Below are 17320 nucleotides of genomic sequence, written 5' to 3'. Positions count from 1 at the left end.
AAGAGTGACGGAAAGTCTTAAGTAATCGTTAGAAAATCAATGGCGAGTTCTCAGGCGGTGTCTCACGGACAATGTGCAATAATCCACGGTCGAGAGCCGAGAGGAGGCTTGCAGGCTTTCCCACGAGATAAATGGTTAGGCAGTCGGGGGGAGGGGGGGGGGATTGGGGAACGTGCTGGAAACGCGGAAGTGTGTCCTCCATCATCGAAGTTGCAACTTGTCGGCTAATTGCATAGTTCGCCTTCTTGCCTGCAAATCGTTACGAATATAAATACTTGAGCTTCCCTTTTTCAATCTCTAGTATTTTGTATGCGTTCGAAAAAAAAAAAAAAAAAAAAAAAAAAAAAAAAAAAAAAAAAAAAAAAAACTGGAAACAGTAATAATTATTTTAATATGAAATAATATTTTTGAGATATGAAACGATAGTTAGAGAGAAATATATAATAATTTCAAATTTTGAAATATATAAATAAAAATTAAAACACATTTAATTAAAGCTATAAAAGTCTTATTTGATACTCGTGCGGTATTTATGCGATTGATTATGAAATGAATAATAATAATAAAGTAAGTAAAATAATTAAATTATTGCACATATAACTGCGAGAAAACACTTGACGTATTTATATCAGATGCTACTGTTACACTAATTGCACGTTGTCTGACATATGGTCATTCATCGTGTTTGAGAAATCTTGACGCGTCTACTGAATCTGAGATTCTTATCGTGGCGTGAGATATTCCGTCGCGGAATCAAAACACAACTAGACGAGACGGGAACGCGTTGTTGTTCCGGTCGCTTAAATAATTCATAAGCAATATCGCGCCGTGGGTCGCGGTCACGTCTCGGCTTCCCCACTGATTGGCTCGAATTTACGAGCCATTGTCGGGCTGATTGGCCGCGCTTGTGCGACGGATGGTGGTTTCGTAAAGAAAAGCACTTTATCGCCCGAGAGCATTGACGCGCCGGGCGAGCGACGTCATCGGCAGGAAAGAGCATGAAACGCTTTCGGTAATTCCTCTAAGGCTTGCCGTTTTCTCCCGTTTCTTCGCCGCCAACCACGCTCCCGATTTAACCCCGTCGAATTCCTTCGTCCCGCACAAAAGCTCCTCTTGAGATATCCCGATAGAAATTGGAAACATCAGCGCGCGCTCTTTCTCTCTTTTTTTCCCCTCTCCCCGTGAATTTCCTCTTCTTTCTAACATTTGCTGCTCTTTGTGCGGCATTTGTTGGCGCCATTTCATCCGCGAGACGATACCATCGGATATCTATTACATGTGCTTATGGATACAATTATAATCCAATCTTAAATTGAATAAAGATTTATCCGTGTTTTTTTTTAATATTTTTATGATTTATTTTAATATACAGGGTGTGCCCAATTTAAATGGCAAAACTTCAGGAGCGTGTAGGAGACCGAAAAGCTAAGACGGAAAGTCCTTTAGAGGTTTGCTCGTTTTTGCTCCATTTTGGAGAAAATCACAAAAAAAGGAACAAAACAAGTTTTCGTTTTTTAATTATTTATTTACATTTTATTTATGTTATCATCTATTTAACGCAGATATTGTTCAAAATGTTGCCCTCTTTTGCGTCAATGCGAGCATTGCATCTAGCACTGACCTTATTAATTGCAGCTAGACATTGTTCTAGTGATATTTGGCGCACTGCATTTATGATTCGATCTCTTAATTGCCCTCTTGAATTGATTGGCACCGTAAAGGATAACATCAAGTGTTCACATATGTAAGGAACCTTGAAGCAGAAAGTTTATTCGGTGCCAATCGACTCAAGAGAGCGACTTGACAATGGGAGATTGAATTTTTGCGATTTTCTCTAAAATGGAGCAAAAACGAGCGAACCTCTAAAGAACTTCTTGTCTTATTGTTAGTTTTACGGTCCCCTACACGCTCTTGAAGTTTTGCCATTTAAATTGGGGATACTCTGTATATATTTCAACATAAAAATGAGAATATTCGTAGCAAGAAAAATTTTATTATTTGGAAGAATAGAATATTACTCCATCGTGTCCCAATTTTTTTTCATCTCAATTTCTTACGTCACGTTTGTCACATCCGTGTAAAATTTTGGTGCAACGTGTCGATGCTTCGAAACCGTAACTTTCGTAAACTCTCTTGAAGTTTCCGCGATACCTTCTTCCGCAACGACGGCGTGAGTTTGCGAAGGGATATTATTATGCCCGCTACACACGCCCTCGCGAGTTGCAATTTCGGTTCGGTCTGGTAGACCTCGTTGCCCGTGACACTTTGACGCAAGCTCGGAGCAGAGAACGGTGGTGTCCGGAGAGCGCCTGTGCCAGGCAGTTATGAGTTGCTTAATTGTTTTGTCACTGTTCGTTCCGACCTCGTCCCGGCAATGTTCTCGTTGTCGTCACTGTCGTTTGTCTACGCCGCGGCTTAGAGTTTCTCGAAAACGTTTCCGGAATAGCCACGACTTGACCCCCTCGATAACTTGGACCGCGCGCGCGCGAGATTCTCATATCGCGTAAAATCGACAGAGAGGATCGCATTGTTCGCTGAAGATAAAGTTTGCAGTAATCATAGCGAACCAGTAGCGAATCGACGGTGCAATTTGCCTAAAATAATTCAATTTTGATAACCTTTGAGACATATGCATTGTGCTTTCCATGCTTCTCACATTAGATTTTTATTTTTAAAAGATTATTACACTGAGAAAACAGTTATTAACTTGACTAAATGTGTTCAACTAATTACTATTTCTTTACATTTTTTAAATCGAGATATTTAAGTATTTAGATCAAATATACGTCTTGTTGGATTTAATATGTATTTGACCTAAATATATAAATATTTTAAGTAAAAAAAAATATATATATAAAAAAAATAGTAATTAATTGAACGAATTTAACCATTTTTTTCCCAATGTATTTGTGTATATAAATAGACTTTAACGTTACAGATATATCGTATAGAATAAAGATAGCAATTCCGCAGTTTTTTAATTTTATAATATACAGTTACAATAGCTTTTATCGGAGCAGTTTTATTTTATTATGGCACTAGTCGGAAAATGCGCGGTATGTCTCTAGGAATATTCCAAATATTATATTTTTCGTCGTTTAAATTTCTTTTTTATTATGAAACAATGTGTCAGATTATGAATAATTCTAATTTACACGCTTTGTGTAATAATGCATTTGTATTTTTCGATAACTTGATACCTGCCCGATTTTTTACAGCTATGTACGTATGTATTATAATTCACATTGTGTAATATATATCTAACTATTATATAACTCTTCTTGTAACACACTTAATTATTATCTATTCGTTTTTATATTTCTCCCTGCTCTATTGCAGTCGGTGTAAAAAGCCATCCGGATGGCAACCGTTAAAGAAATACATCGTACCGTGATATTGGCTGGCGCCGAATGTCGGTGACGCTGTCGAAGAGACTTCTGACAAGCGTTATTATTAAAAATCTGAAGAATCGTGAGCTCGATGCTCTAGAAACGAAACAAGCGTCTGCCGTCTGAGAGAGTTTGTGAAATAAGTTATCCGTATATATTCGCGATATTTAAAATAGAATCTTTCATTTTCAAAAAAGCAAAACATTAGTGAATTGCATTGTTCGGATGACAAATGCGGTGTTTTTTTTTTTTTTTTTTTTTTTAAATTAATAAAAAGCAAGCTTAACTCGGTATGGCTCAGCCACCTGATCAATACAGAGTAGAGCTAAAATAATCAGTAGTAACATAAATTTGCTTTTTCTGATTGTACAGCGGTAATGTATTTGAATTAATTTTCGTTTACGCTATCGGCCCTTTTTAATATGACGTTTTATTAAATATTTCAATTGGTACTATTAAGCGAACCTCTTTTATGATTCCGCCGAATTTTCATTAGCGAAATTTTCCAAGGTCTCGCTTCAACGATCTCGCAATAACGACATATATTCGTCGCGCGGGAAAAATAATGTGCGCCGAATCGAAACGGGAGTCGATTTTTATCGACCTATACATCTTGACGGCAGTCGCGGCGGAACCGGGAACAAGACGCAGAAGGGTCTCTTGGTACGCAGCTGGCGCGAATATTAAAAGCAATCGCTCTCAGTCCCGCGTAATAACTGACCACCCGATAGTATATAGTTGTGCTTGCAGTTGTACTTGCCCGTTGTACTTTGCAATTCGCATTTGTGCGAATAGAATAATAGTCGCCGCTGTGGAATTAGTTTCTTATTTAGTTTGACACGTTTTATATAACGTGCAAAGTTTTACATAAATATATATACATAAAGCTCTTAATAATAGCAAAATTAACACGTTTAAAATACTTGTCTCAAATTCTAGGCATTGCAAATTTTTTTTAACACATCGATAATGCTTAAAGAGTAAAATCAAATTATGTGTCAATAATGTAAAAACATTTTATTATATTTTAAGAAAAAATCGAATCGCGTTGAGAAGTCGGTCAAGGATGGAATTGTTAAAATTTATTATTTAACAAGTTTAAATACAGAAATCCGACATTAAGAATGATACATTCTGTATAATTACACTCGCAGGGAATTTTTTTTTCATCGATACAATAACGGATGTGTAGGCAAGGATGAGATGCATGAGAAATGAAACAATGATGTTCCGTCATCGTGAAACTAGAAAAAAAGCTCGCAAATAACAAAGGCAGCATTTCACTCAAAGACCTGAATTACACGAGACGAATACACATGACATTGCTGACAAGAACGTCTATAGATTAAAGGCGGGTAAAGTAAAATAAACTAACATAAGTAAAGCGGAGTCACATATATACATTTTTCATATCATTTTCATTTTAATCATAGATTTTAATTTTCATAGATCTTTGTCAAAATACGAGTATAAAGATACTAAGTCTTCTAAGAAAAAGTTGACATTAATTTTTGTCACTAAATGTAAATTAGATAGCTTATCAGAATTGCAAAAATAATTCTCTTTTAATAAACATTTTTACAAATTGATAAATCTAAAAGGGTTTAGGTACTTCTTTTCTATGGCTCTTAGGTAATGCCTTCGTTTTCAAACGGAAACGATGACGTCGACGACGAAATAATGGGAAGGAAACGAGGGAAAAAAGGCCGATTGCAAAATCGCAGTCGCGTATTTGCCTTTAATTTGCCGAGCGAATTAACCGAATATTTGAGACAGGCCGAATATTTGACAAACGCTATACTCGTACCATTGAGGTTGGAGATGGAATCGAATCGGCGGTGTATGAAATTTAATAATAATTTTCTCTTCTCCAAATCCTCACATCGCCAAATATGACATCCTCGATGAATTCCCGCTACCCGTATCGCCGCCTCGCTACGCGAGTTCGATGTTGTCCGAACGGAGACTGCTCGGGATAGAAATAAATTATAAGCACTCTCTTTGTTTAAATAGTTAACGAGCCGACGGAAAATCGTTCCGTGGAAATAGAAACCCGGATAAATAGGCTATACAGTAGGCCTGTCCAACCCGCCGATCGCGGGATGATTGTTAATCGAACGCGGTTCATGATTCTCAGTTTAAGAACATGCACTGAAATGCTTCACTCTTGTTTCGATGCTATATATTTATGTGAAACGATCTTTTCTTATTTAACATAACTAAAACCTTTCAAAATTATCTGACAGATAAACACGTGGAAAGTTTATTAATGAGACAAACTCTTACACATTATTCACCTAATTTTTAACTTTTAATGGATAAAGTGTAGACATAGCCATTATATTAATTAGAAAAGAGTATAAAAAGTATTTTTGTAAGTTTTTAAAAAATAAATTGTATAGTATAATAGGTATAGGTACTCCTTTGTTTTCTCTATAATGAGCTTCCCGTTTTCTAAACCTAAAAAGAAAAAAAAAAAGAAATGCGGTGATCAAACGACGTGTATCTGTCGGTCATGAAAGTCGATCACATTTTAGTAAAGGTTGGGCAAGCCTGCTACATAGTATTTTGTCTTCATAAAAGCATTTGACAATTGGCAAATTTGGAAAGGAGAAATTGAAAGAATGGGAGAAATTGATCCATTTCTTAGGATCATTATTTGTTTCTATTATATTAAGAAATCTATGCTATTTTCTATTTCTTTAAAATAATTAAAACAAAACAGAATTGACAAAGAATTCTGAAGACGTTAGAAAAATAGAACATAATCGTTCTTCGATAATGTAAATACTTTGATACCAATATTGTCGGATTCAGTATTATTTTTAAAAATAAATTTCGTCGCCCTAATGACGAATGGCTCACGTGTACGCAGCTTTGGAATTTGGTCGTAATTCGAGCCGCAAATCGTTCGTTCTCTCGACGTTATAATAGAAACTTTAACGTTATACGGCCTCCCCGGCTATTTCCATGTCTCTTCTGTCTTTGGTACGAATGCGCGGCCACATACCTCGTATAACAGTTTAACCAGCATTCGAATTCCTACGGAATTAGCGCGAGTTCGCCTGTGAAATTTCTCGTTCGCGTTATCCGCGGATGCAGTCCGCCATGGGAGAAGCAACGAGAGAGAAAGTGAGAGAGAGAGAGAGAGAGAGAGAGAGAGAGAGAGAGAGAGAGAGAGGAGCCGAAAGAGAGGAGAGAATTGAGGTTTCGGAGGGAGACCGCTTACGGTCGCGATGGTGGTAGCGGCGGGACACGCGGCGGAAGAGGGTGAGATGCGGGGGTTTGCGAAGAATGGCGTCGTGAATTACTTTTCCAAATGCTCCCGATCCGACTCGAGGCTCTCCTTTCTACCGCGCCCCTTCAGGGTAGAAGCATCCAGGGGTAGGTGGCTCTTCCAATTTCCAGGCGTGCCAACCAGATTGAATTTCTATCGTCGCCGACGACGACGACGACGACGACGACGAAGACGACGACGGTTGGCGGCCGATCATTTCGCGAGATATCGGGTAACTGGGTTATGTTTGCGAAAATGGCTTCGAGCCTCTCGATTTTTCTCGATAATGCTACTCTCTCCGTTCCCGATAATGTTCTCTTTCTCTCCTCCCAGTCTCTTACGCGCCTACGTCCTCTTCCGTCTATCTTTTCTCTCTACGGTTCAATCTTTCTATCTCCTCGTTACCAACTCTCTACTCACTCTGTCCCCGCAAAACTATCGTTTGGCGAGACGAATCAAATGAATACGATATCGAAGGCTCTCTCACGTTGATCGATCGAACGGACGCGAATTGTGTCTCGTTGACAAACGTTTATTGCATCGGATAGAGAAAAGTGACGACGACAGATAGCATCGTCTTCTTGATATTTATCACGCTATACGATACAATTTGAATCTCAGGGAAAATTCTGAATTAAAAGTTTGAATTTTAGTAACATACGATTACGGTATATTAAAATGGGACTTGTGGAATAGCTATCAAACTAAAGCAATCGAAACAAATATTAGGGCTTTATAGATATAGGGATAAAAGAAAGGATAATATATGTAAAATATAAATTTATTAAAGCGTAATTATTTTTTAAATTTAATTTTGTAAGAAAATATATCTCTGATGATTAATGACATCATGAATTTTTTCCGTTTTGTTTATCCTCGCGTCTATAAACTACAAGTATCATCGCTTGTACCAGTTTCTCAGTATATAGATGTATATACCCGCACCATTGCTATAGCATGCGACTTTGTATCTGACGTACGACACGTACAACAAAATCCGTTGCAAATAGCTCCTGCAGGTGCAGTAGCGAAGTTTGAAACGTACTCTTTCTTCAGCCCCGCCTACCGTTTCGTCGTATCGGCAAGCGAGATCAGAAGAAGAGGTATTACCGAAGCGAAAGAACTCGATGGAAAGACTCTCGTCGTCGTCGTCATCGTCGTCGTCGTTGTCATGGTTGACGACGACGATGTCGAGACGCTACTCATTCGGGAGCGTGCGAGCGACCGGTGTGAACTTTGCCGTAGGGGATTATGCAAACGGGAGTGGTTCCCGAGATCGGGGAGAGGAGAAAGAGAGAGAGAGAGAGAGAGAGAGAGAGAGAGAGAGAGAGAGAGAGAGAGAGAGAGAACCGCGTCGTCGGGGTGGATGATGACGGCGGGCGCGCTCTCTTGCTTGTCATTACCACGTTCGTAGCTTACACCGCCCGGGGTGCCGGTGGCTCTCTGTTACGAGAAAGCTTGGGAATAGTAAAACTCGCCCCCTCTCAGAGTTTGCGCACGAGAATATATTCTCTTTTGTTTTCTCTTTCTACTTTCTTTTTTAAGTGGCGCTCCAATGACACTCTCAAAGCTAATTATACAAGCGTTCCCTGGGAGCCTCGCATCGACCTGATAAAATAATTCGAGATCGCGAAGAGCGTCAGGTGAGGCAAATGAGAAAATCCGGGATTTTATGAACTTTGTGAACGGGAGCGACAGTGGAGGATATTCATAATGTTATCGCGTATAATTTCGATTTGTTTTTCCGTTACGTGCAAAATGAAATCTCATACGATAGATTAGATAAATTTTAAATAAGAGAGTAGAAACTCATGTTTCCAGCAATAATTTATCTTGATCTTTTTCATAGTGTGCGAAACGCACATACATTCTTTTCTGTTATAATTTTAAAGAATTGTCGTTATAACATGCGCTAAAATAATTAGCGAAACGGTAGTAATATGACATGGCGAAACTCAGAATTGGGTAGTCGCGTTTAGCACTGAATGCATGCCGAGAATACAGATGTTGTTTCATTTAGCATTAGAATAACTGGTGAAATCGGCTGATCCCTTCATCGTGTTTAAGTAATAGGGTGGTATTTTCAGAAAATGCTAGTGTTAACGATAAATACTCTTGTGGATTTCCGTGAGCTTAATGTTCAGGATGTTATTTATCTCACTATAAATCTAACACATATATAGGGTAGCTCATAATGTAACATATTCATTAGATTTTCCTTTAATACATGTACAATAATTTGTTTGACGTCAATGGTTTGAACTTCGACAAACTAATTTATAATACAATATATTTTCTATTTATTTGACATATATAAGTAACTGATACTTTTATCTAATAATAATTGCGCGCGTACATAATTAAATTTAAATTGTAGACTTTGTAATAAATTCACTCATTCTTAATAAAATCTTTGTCATGTAACTTATATTAAGAGATTACGGAAAGAAAAGTGATAAAAGAATTAAATAAATTATGAATTTATTCTGATCTTGAAACTGATAAGATTTATTTGTAGATTTATTTGATTCATAACAAATGATTGATAGCGGAAATAACGTTTCATGGATATTGATCCGATATATTAAACATGTATATAGTAAATTGAAAGGATCGAAATAAAACCGTTAATAATCAAAATAATTAACATGGTCAAGAGAAAAATGATTAATTCACATGGTTAAAAGGAAAATATAGTAACGTATACGAAGAGTAATCGAAATTTAGTCACGTAATAGCAAAATCATGTAATTCAAAGGCAAGACTAATCAACATAGCTCTATTCATTGATCAAAATCGGCAGCAGTTGGAGATTAGGTCTTCGGAGCGTTCGGAAATACATTATATGAATATTGGCGAGGAATAATGACTTTGAATTTGAATCTGTGACATGGAAGCTACTCACATCGCTTTGCGGTCGATGGGAGAATTGAATATAGATCGCCATATATTCGCGAAAATATCATTTCATATAAGGCAACTTTAACAGAATTTCGCGATACAATTTATACGCGCTATCAATCAAAAAATATACTGTGCTATAAGATATATATGCTACTAAACTATGTACTATAAAATATTATTACGAATAGATCTATTCTCTTTATTTTTTGCATAAAATGTCAATACTTGTAACGCGTTGAAAATATTCTACATTGTAAATTTTTGGGGCTTTTTATCGCGCTTGAATCGCTTGTCTGAAAGTATGCAGAGATTTCGAAAGTTCAACTTTTTGCTAAATTTTCAAGTATCCCTTAATCCGCTATTGAACCGTGTTACATATTTTATTAATCGATAAATATATTCTTTTGTAAATTTTAAATAGCGAAAAGAGATTGTCGTGAAAGAAAAAGGAATGAGTTGGCTTCCTGTGTCACTTTACGTGGCTGTTGCGCCGAAAGTTCCTTGGTTTTGTGACGTATAGGGTTTCCAAGCCTTCGCTTTTTGGTGGAGCGCGGAACATAAGGCGCGCTTATACGTTTGACTTAGTCGGTGTGTTTCATCTCCCACGGGATGGTCCGCGAAGTGAAAAGAGGCGGCGGAGGTAACCGAGAGTTCGGTTTAGTAGAGACTCGGAGTTCTCGAGAGCACCTACTCTTTATTACTATGTAATTAATTGTAATGGGGATTTCAACTGGGAAAACAGTCCGGCGAGAGAGCTTCCCCTTTTGTACGTTCGTTCATTCTTGTTTCCTCCCTTTTCTCCGCGTTTTCCCACTGCGCTCGCGCATAATACGTATTTTCATATTTGTTTCTTCTCTTTGCCCTCGCAAACTCGCAGGCGAATAAGATTTGTCCCCGAGTTTGAATTCACATGTGGCGCGTAATGTTCTTTTCGAGATTATATCGCTGCAGGGAAACTCTGGGCTTATGAGGTAGCTTGTTTGAAATTTATTATTGAGAAATTTGAATAAATTTCTAAACTCAGATTTTTATTTATTGTAAATATAAGCATTTTTTAATGTACAATATTAATCAAGTTTTAAATATTTTATTTTATTTCTTTGCTTTTCTTTGTTTCAGATCGACCCAAAGGTAGCATTCCCTAGGAGAACACATCCAAAGGTAAGAAAACTTATTATGTCAATATCTCAAGTTATAGATCGTTATTATAACTCGAGCCTCTCTCTCTCTCTCTCTCTCTCTCTCTCTCTCTCTCTCTCTCTCTCTCTCTCTCTCTCTTTATTCATCGTGTTTGCTACTTAATATTCAATTGCACCTACAAAAATTTTACAAAAAAATATGAAAAAGAATAGAAATTAAAAATTATAAAAAATGTCATTAAAACGATATAATATAATAGTATCAGAACTAATTGAAGAAAGCATACTAAAAGTTTAAGTAATGTATCATTTCTGATACTATCGATAGTTTAATCTGGTAAACGCCAAAAGTGCTAAAGATTGCCATTACGGATGCAAACTTTATCGGAAGCAATTTTAACGCGAGAGATCGAGATGGCTCATCCATTTGCGAACGCTGACGTTTATCATACCAGTCTCCAACGGCGTGGCGGAGTAAAATAGTGGGTTAACGAGAATTACTCGTACCCGGGCTCGCCACTACGTTCATTTGGAACTCGCTATTTTTGCCGTACGTAAAAAAAGCACGGATGTGAAAACGCGGCGGTGGCGGCGGTGGCAGTGGCAGCATAACAGTGGCGAAGGGACGAAAGGGGCAACCGGGAAGTTACGAGCTTAAAAAGTCGAACGATGGCGCGTTCGGAGGGCGTGATTGAAGAGGGAATAATAAAGCCGACTCGCGTCTCTACGCAATAAGACCAATTAAACGTAATTCATTTCGAAACCCGGAATTACTTCCTCGTTGGCTAGATAATCGCGACGACGAAGCGACGTATTCGGCCGCATCGAGGTAACGCAACTGTGTAAAGTGAGACGAGAGGAATATAGTAGCCGATAGAGCGAACGGGATAGCGGGCATTGTACGAATGCACGCATACACACAAGTGCGCGATAACGGGTAAAGTGGCGAGAGAAATTTGCGCGACTTAATAATATAAATGCCATGGACGCGAATTACCGGCGAGTGACTGAATTGCGCTAATTTTAATTGTACTCTTTCCCTTCTCCCGGCGCGACCCGCTCTTTTTTTCTGCCGCGGCTATTCTCCTCCTACCTTTGTCCATCGTCGTGCGTTTTTACGTTTTTACGACGCGTGCGCGCGCGGCCATCCCTCTTTCCAGCCCCCTCCCCCCCGTCGCTCGACCCCTCTCTCGCGATCACCCCATTTCAGCGTTTTATTTCGATGGCAGAATCCGAAAGGACATAATTTACGACGCGCGTGTAACCGAAATCACGACGCAGCGAGCGCCGTCGATAATCACGCGTCTCATCCCCAATCGAAAAGTGTCAGGCGACCCGAAAGCGAATGAAACATTTGCTGCAGTCGAGAAAAATAAATTTTTGAATCATGAGAGAAATAGGACACGCCTTTTGGCTCCTTTTGGTAGATTTGAAATCGGAACAAATGTCACTTTTATGTTGCATATGAGAATCTTGTTTGGAAGTTCCGACTAAATCTCATCTATCACAAACGCAGAATATTTCAGTGCCAAAATTTCGAATCTCGACTTTAAAACTTTAGCAGCGAGAGATAAAATATTCTTGAAATAAATATAAGAGATGGAGATAACTTTTCGACACGGACAAGATTTCAGAATGTTTTAATATTAGAAAAACAATAAAACCCACATATATATATATATTTTTTTTTTTGTTTAGTTTCATAAAATTTTGTATTAGTTCGAAATATTTTATCTTTTACTCTAGTCAAAAAATTAATCTGAGATTAGGTATATTTTATCTTGTCTTATATTTAAAATCTGATTAGGTATTGTATTGCATACAATGCTTTGATAAGCAATATTATAATAAAATTTATATGAATATAAATAAGAATGAAATAATTAATTAGATCCGTCAAAGGTAAAGAGAAATTTAATATTTAGGTCACAAACAATAAAATATTTTCTTAGTATTGATTAAATAATTCAATCTCGTATTGCACAATATGATCTAATTGACGAATCTATAATCGGAGTTTCTAGAAAAACTTTCAGGTTTTGAAACTTTCAGGAGTACGAAATTTATGCCGCAAACCATCTCGCAAATTAATGTGCGAATACATGGTGTTCGAAATAACACAACCAGTACGATGTGTGTAATATATGTAACGGATGTAACATATACGAGTCTACCGTTTTGGAAAACGTATATGAAACGTGGGAAATTTTCATAAAATAACGCGCGTCGGCTTCTCGCCGGTCCTACCTTTATTCCGCGCCTTTGTACTTGCAAAGGTTTGAATAAGTTCTGGCAATGCACGCTCCGAGATCAGGAACAATACCAGGAAATTCTTCATGCCTTTTGCTCGATTTATAATACATATTTGCCATAAATGGAAAAAAAAAAATATGGGTCATTTTTCACCCTCAAATCATATTGATGTCCCATACGTATATCTCCTTTATAATTGTGTAAAAAGTGCATGTGTGTTTATTATTCTCCAGAATAAAGATTGATGTGAATGCTGACAAATGCTTGCGACCTGCAACAAGACACACAATACGTAGCGCGATAACAATCCCGTTCGACTAATTTTGAATGTCTTTTTTTATTTTGTAAGAATGATCCACTATTTCGCTTCACTGCACGCGATTCTGTTTCGATGGCTGGGAGAGTCAAATTAATATCGCCCACTCGCGAGGACACAATGGAACACTTAATATCGCTGGTTCGTCAACACCCGAAACGCACGTTAAGATCAGCTGAACTTTAGGAAGAGAACGGTACCCGCCGCAAAGTTCATTGAAATGTCACCGGCGGGTGCTCCCGCGCTCGTCGTAACAACCTTCTTGAGACCGCACGTCGGAAGCGCTTTGTTACCGCACTTCCGGTCTGACGGAAATGGCGCAATGCGCTTCCGACAAGGCGGAAAAGTAGCGACAGTCATTACCGAGTCCTCTCTCTTTCTCGCTTTATACCGTTCCTTTGCGGCGAACGCACGAAAAAAGGCTCCGGCAAGGATTTTTACCTGCTTTTCGAAGAGAATGCAAGACGTACTTCAGGTAATTGTCGGCAAGTTTCGTAACCGAAGAAAATGAATACTCACGGTAACTAGAGATCTATTTTTAATGAAGGATACTCACCTGCAACGCGATCTATGCAAAAAAAAAATGTTTATTTTTTAAATGATGTAAATATCGCTCTCTCTCTCTCTCTCGGAAAATATCGGATAAATGCATTTTTTATCAAGTATTATTGTATTTACTCTGAAAACACTTTTCATATGAAGAGTAACACATAGTAAGAAATTTCAATATGAGAAGCAATAACAATCGCGAAATACATAAAATTTCTGAACAATCTGTATGTTTAATCGAATAGTTGAAAATATTTTTTTTTAAATACTTCATTCTTGGAGTTGTGCTCAATCGCGTATTCCATTTCATCGATAAAGATACAAGCGTCGTGAGTGTATCCGACCGCGAACGGGCACTTTTATGTATTGTAATTCAGTTAGGGTAGAAAAGCCGCCGTTTGGCGATAGTACGACGCGATAAGTCGCGTCGTAACCACGATCTGGAAAACTACCGGCGTAACGGGGGATAAGAGACGGAAGGTAACTAGCGCGACGCATAAACCTTGCTAGCCATCGATGGCGCGGCCTCCCCTTAGTCGGAACGGGGACGGCTGCCGGGACGATAATGGCATCGCCAACCTCGGTATAATACCCACTTGTTACTGAGTAGTAATACGTACACGCAAGATACACAGACGTTATACACGCGGGAGGATATTACTCCAACCGCGCCGCAAGCTCGAGAGGCGCGCGGAAGATAGAGAAGATAAAGATGCGAAGAGAGAGAAAAAAAGGCGGGGAGGAAAGGACAGGAGGAAGCGAGAAAAAGAGAGAGGATACGGCAAGGGAGATGCCGATGGGACGGGTCAGAGTGAAAAAAAGAGAGCGAGTAAAAGGGAGATTGGCGGAGGGAAGGGCAAATCCAGGAAGAGAGGGGTGGGAGAGCCGGGATAGTTGCACCATGTCTCGCGTAACGAGCTGTCGGCTCCCCAGGGTGTTCAAGCTTCCCTTCGCCCGCATCTCTCTATTCCTTTTCTCTCTTGTCCTCCGGCCCTCTTCGTCCACCACAGCGCCGTCCCGTGTACTCCGCCTTTCACGAGAACTCGTTTTGTTTCCTCTCTCCGTCGAGTGAGAGATATCTACCTACTCGAGTCGAGCGGAGCGGAGCGCCAAGTATATCGTCGATATCCAGCAACCCACGCGACATCCTTCACCATCGCCGCCGTCACCGCGCCTTAATGTTATCTTATATGATTTGTTTGACTTTGCCTCTCGCGGAACCCTCCGGCGACAAGTCCTCCGTGTCATTTTTTATCCTTATTCTCCAGCGGGCACCCTCAATGCAATCCAGATCGTAAAACTTGTACATTGCGGAACTAATTTTGCGTGAGATGCGCTCTCTGCAAAATTATATTCCTCTTTTCGAAACTATCGACAATTGTTCAATTATATTACAACATAAGGGTAATATCTAAATAGTTGGTTTGAAAGAATAGATCAAGAATGCTTAAATTGGATGTGTGGGATGAAAAGAAGTTTTAGTACGATTAAATTTTAATTTTAATTTAATTTCAGACAGCGATTTTTTTTTTTTTTTTATAGCTATAAGTGTAACTAGTTAAAATTTAACTATGCGGCATAATTTGGAAAAGGATGTGAGAAAAGATACATTTAGCACATAATATAGTAATCAGTACAAACTATGGAAATTTCATGAATATTTAAATTGAAGCTTATGTTACTTTCTCGCAATAATTCTAATACTCTTTTTCTTATACTTTCTCTCACAAAGTCAATTTTACTAGAGTAATATCATTTTCAATTTAACATTAACTGCAAAGAAAATTCTTTGTTACATTTCTGCAATAATTACAATTTCCATGTAGATTGTATAATAACTATTTTACAAAGGATCACTCGAGAAAACTTAATCAGTTTGGGATGATGAAAAGATGAGCGAAGAAACCCGAAATGTTAACAAGAAGGAACGAAATCTTGGGAATACAGTGAAAAGGAAGATGAGAGATTGATTCGAGTTCGAATAGTCGGCGCACGCAAAAAAAAAAAAAAAAAAAAAAAATAGACGCTTTGAAAGAAACGAGAGGCGATAATCGCGAGCTTATTTTCGCTTAGAGTTTAGCGATTCGTGCCATGACCGCGTCATACGTAAAAGTGACGTAAAAACCGTCGGGGTTAAGGATCGACCTGCGTTATCGTAGCTCTCCCACGAGGCCTATTTGTAATTCCGACCGGAGCAAGGATTACGGATGTGTGCACATCCTTTGGTTCCGATCCCTGGTTCCGTCCCGTCTCGCGCGCCGGTCGGCTCAAAAGGGACCTGTTACATACATCTGCCGGGAGGGAGAGGGTGTGAGAGGAGTTGTGAGGAAGAGGGAGGAGGGGGAAGGAGGAGGAGGAGAGACTAAATACGCTGCCGGGCAAACTCCACGGTCGGCATTAGAGCGAAATCCCATGCATTTTATACGCGCCCGGGTCATTCAGCGCGACGACTCGTCGGTTATGGCGGCTGTGTACTCTACGACGACCCTGTTCGTTCGCCGCGTCACACTTGTGGACACAGCTCGACCCCGAGGAGCCTCACAACCCTTCTCCCACACGCAACCCTCCCGTCCGTCCGAAGTTCTCTCCTTCCGTCGATTTGACGCGCTTACTTTCCCTCCTCGCTCGCGAGTCTTCCCGCTATACGGATGAGAAACATAGAAAAAGGGGACGACCGGAGGGGTGGTATGTTTGCGCGGCGTAAGTGGCGTCTCTTTACTCCCCGTGCAATGTCGTTCCTCGTCCCCGAAGATCCGTCCGAGGCGTCCCTCGTGCAGGGATTGTTCGCGCTATTTGAGGACGTTTACGATTGCTGGGGAGATGTCGCTAGGAAAAAGCGAAAAGTACGGTGTTTCGCAATCAGTTTGGGATATCGAAAATGTTTTTGACACAGTATTATGATATTTTCGACAGTCTATTTATATAATATTATTATATTTAATTATTTTTAATTAGTATATATTTTATTAATATACTTATGTGTAATATATAATCATTATTAAAATATAATATGGCTACTGCAGTTTTGATAGCATAGTTATAATATATGCGCTTATTGTTAATGTTTGTTTAGCATCGCGATTTAGTATCGTTAATACTCTTCCCGGATGTTAGCGATAGAAAATGTTACGAGTTAATACCTAGTTTTTTTTCTAATTTATATCTTTCCTAGATAAATAAGTCATTGTTTTACTGTAATCGTCAAGCAAAATGGCAGCGATTGCCACGGTAATGATCAGCCGCTTCCGAATCTACCTACCCACATACTTATCTTCCTTTCGTGATAAATCGGTGAGTTAATCTCCGAAGGAACTTCCTAAAACGAGCGGCCAGCTACGACCGCGTATACCCTGACCGCGAATCGCTCCGAAGCCACCACCTGTCGCAGTTGACAGTAGTTTTCCCGTCGACGGGAGACGGAAGCCTCAGATATGTTGTGTCGCATTGAGATAAGCTAAGCTCCGCGTGATGGAGCAGCCCGTAAACTCCGACG

General features: G+C 39.2%; 1 protein-coding gene across 3 annotated transcripts in view; it reads left to right on the top strand.

Moving 5' to 3' along the window:
- The window catches only part of Rbp6 (RNA-binding protein 6), a 420916-nt gene that overhangs the window by 169339 nt on the left and 234257 nt on the right, over positions 1–17320 (top strand). For all 3 annotated transcript variants that reach the window (XM_070314118.1, XM_070314115.1, XM_070314116.1), the window contains exon 3: positions 10690–10731. Coding sequence is in view for 2 of the 3 variants with exons in the window: in XM_070314115.1 (XP_070170216.1) it covers positions 10690–10731 (42 nt within the window). In the remaining variant the exon portion in view is untranslated. The remainder of the gene's footprint in view (positions 1–10689; positions 10732–17320) is intronic.

Source organism: Polyergus mexicanus, unplaced genomic scaffold, assembly GCF_030449975.1.
Source record: "Polyergus mexicanus isolate NDT 795.1 unplaced genomic scaffold, iyPolMexi1.0 SCAF_26, whole genome shotgun sequence".
Classification (NCBI taxonomy): Eukaryota; Metazoa; Arthropoda; class Insecta; order Hymenoptera; family Formicidae; genus Polyergus; species Polyergus mexicanus.
This window is presented reverse-complemented; position numbering and strand designations above follow the sequence as displayed.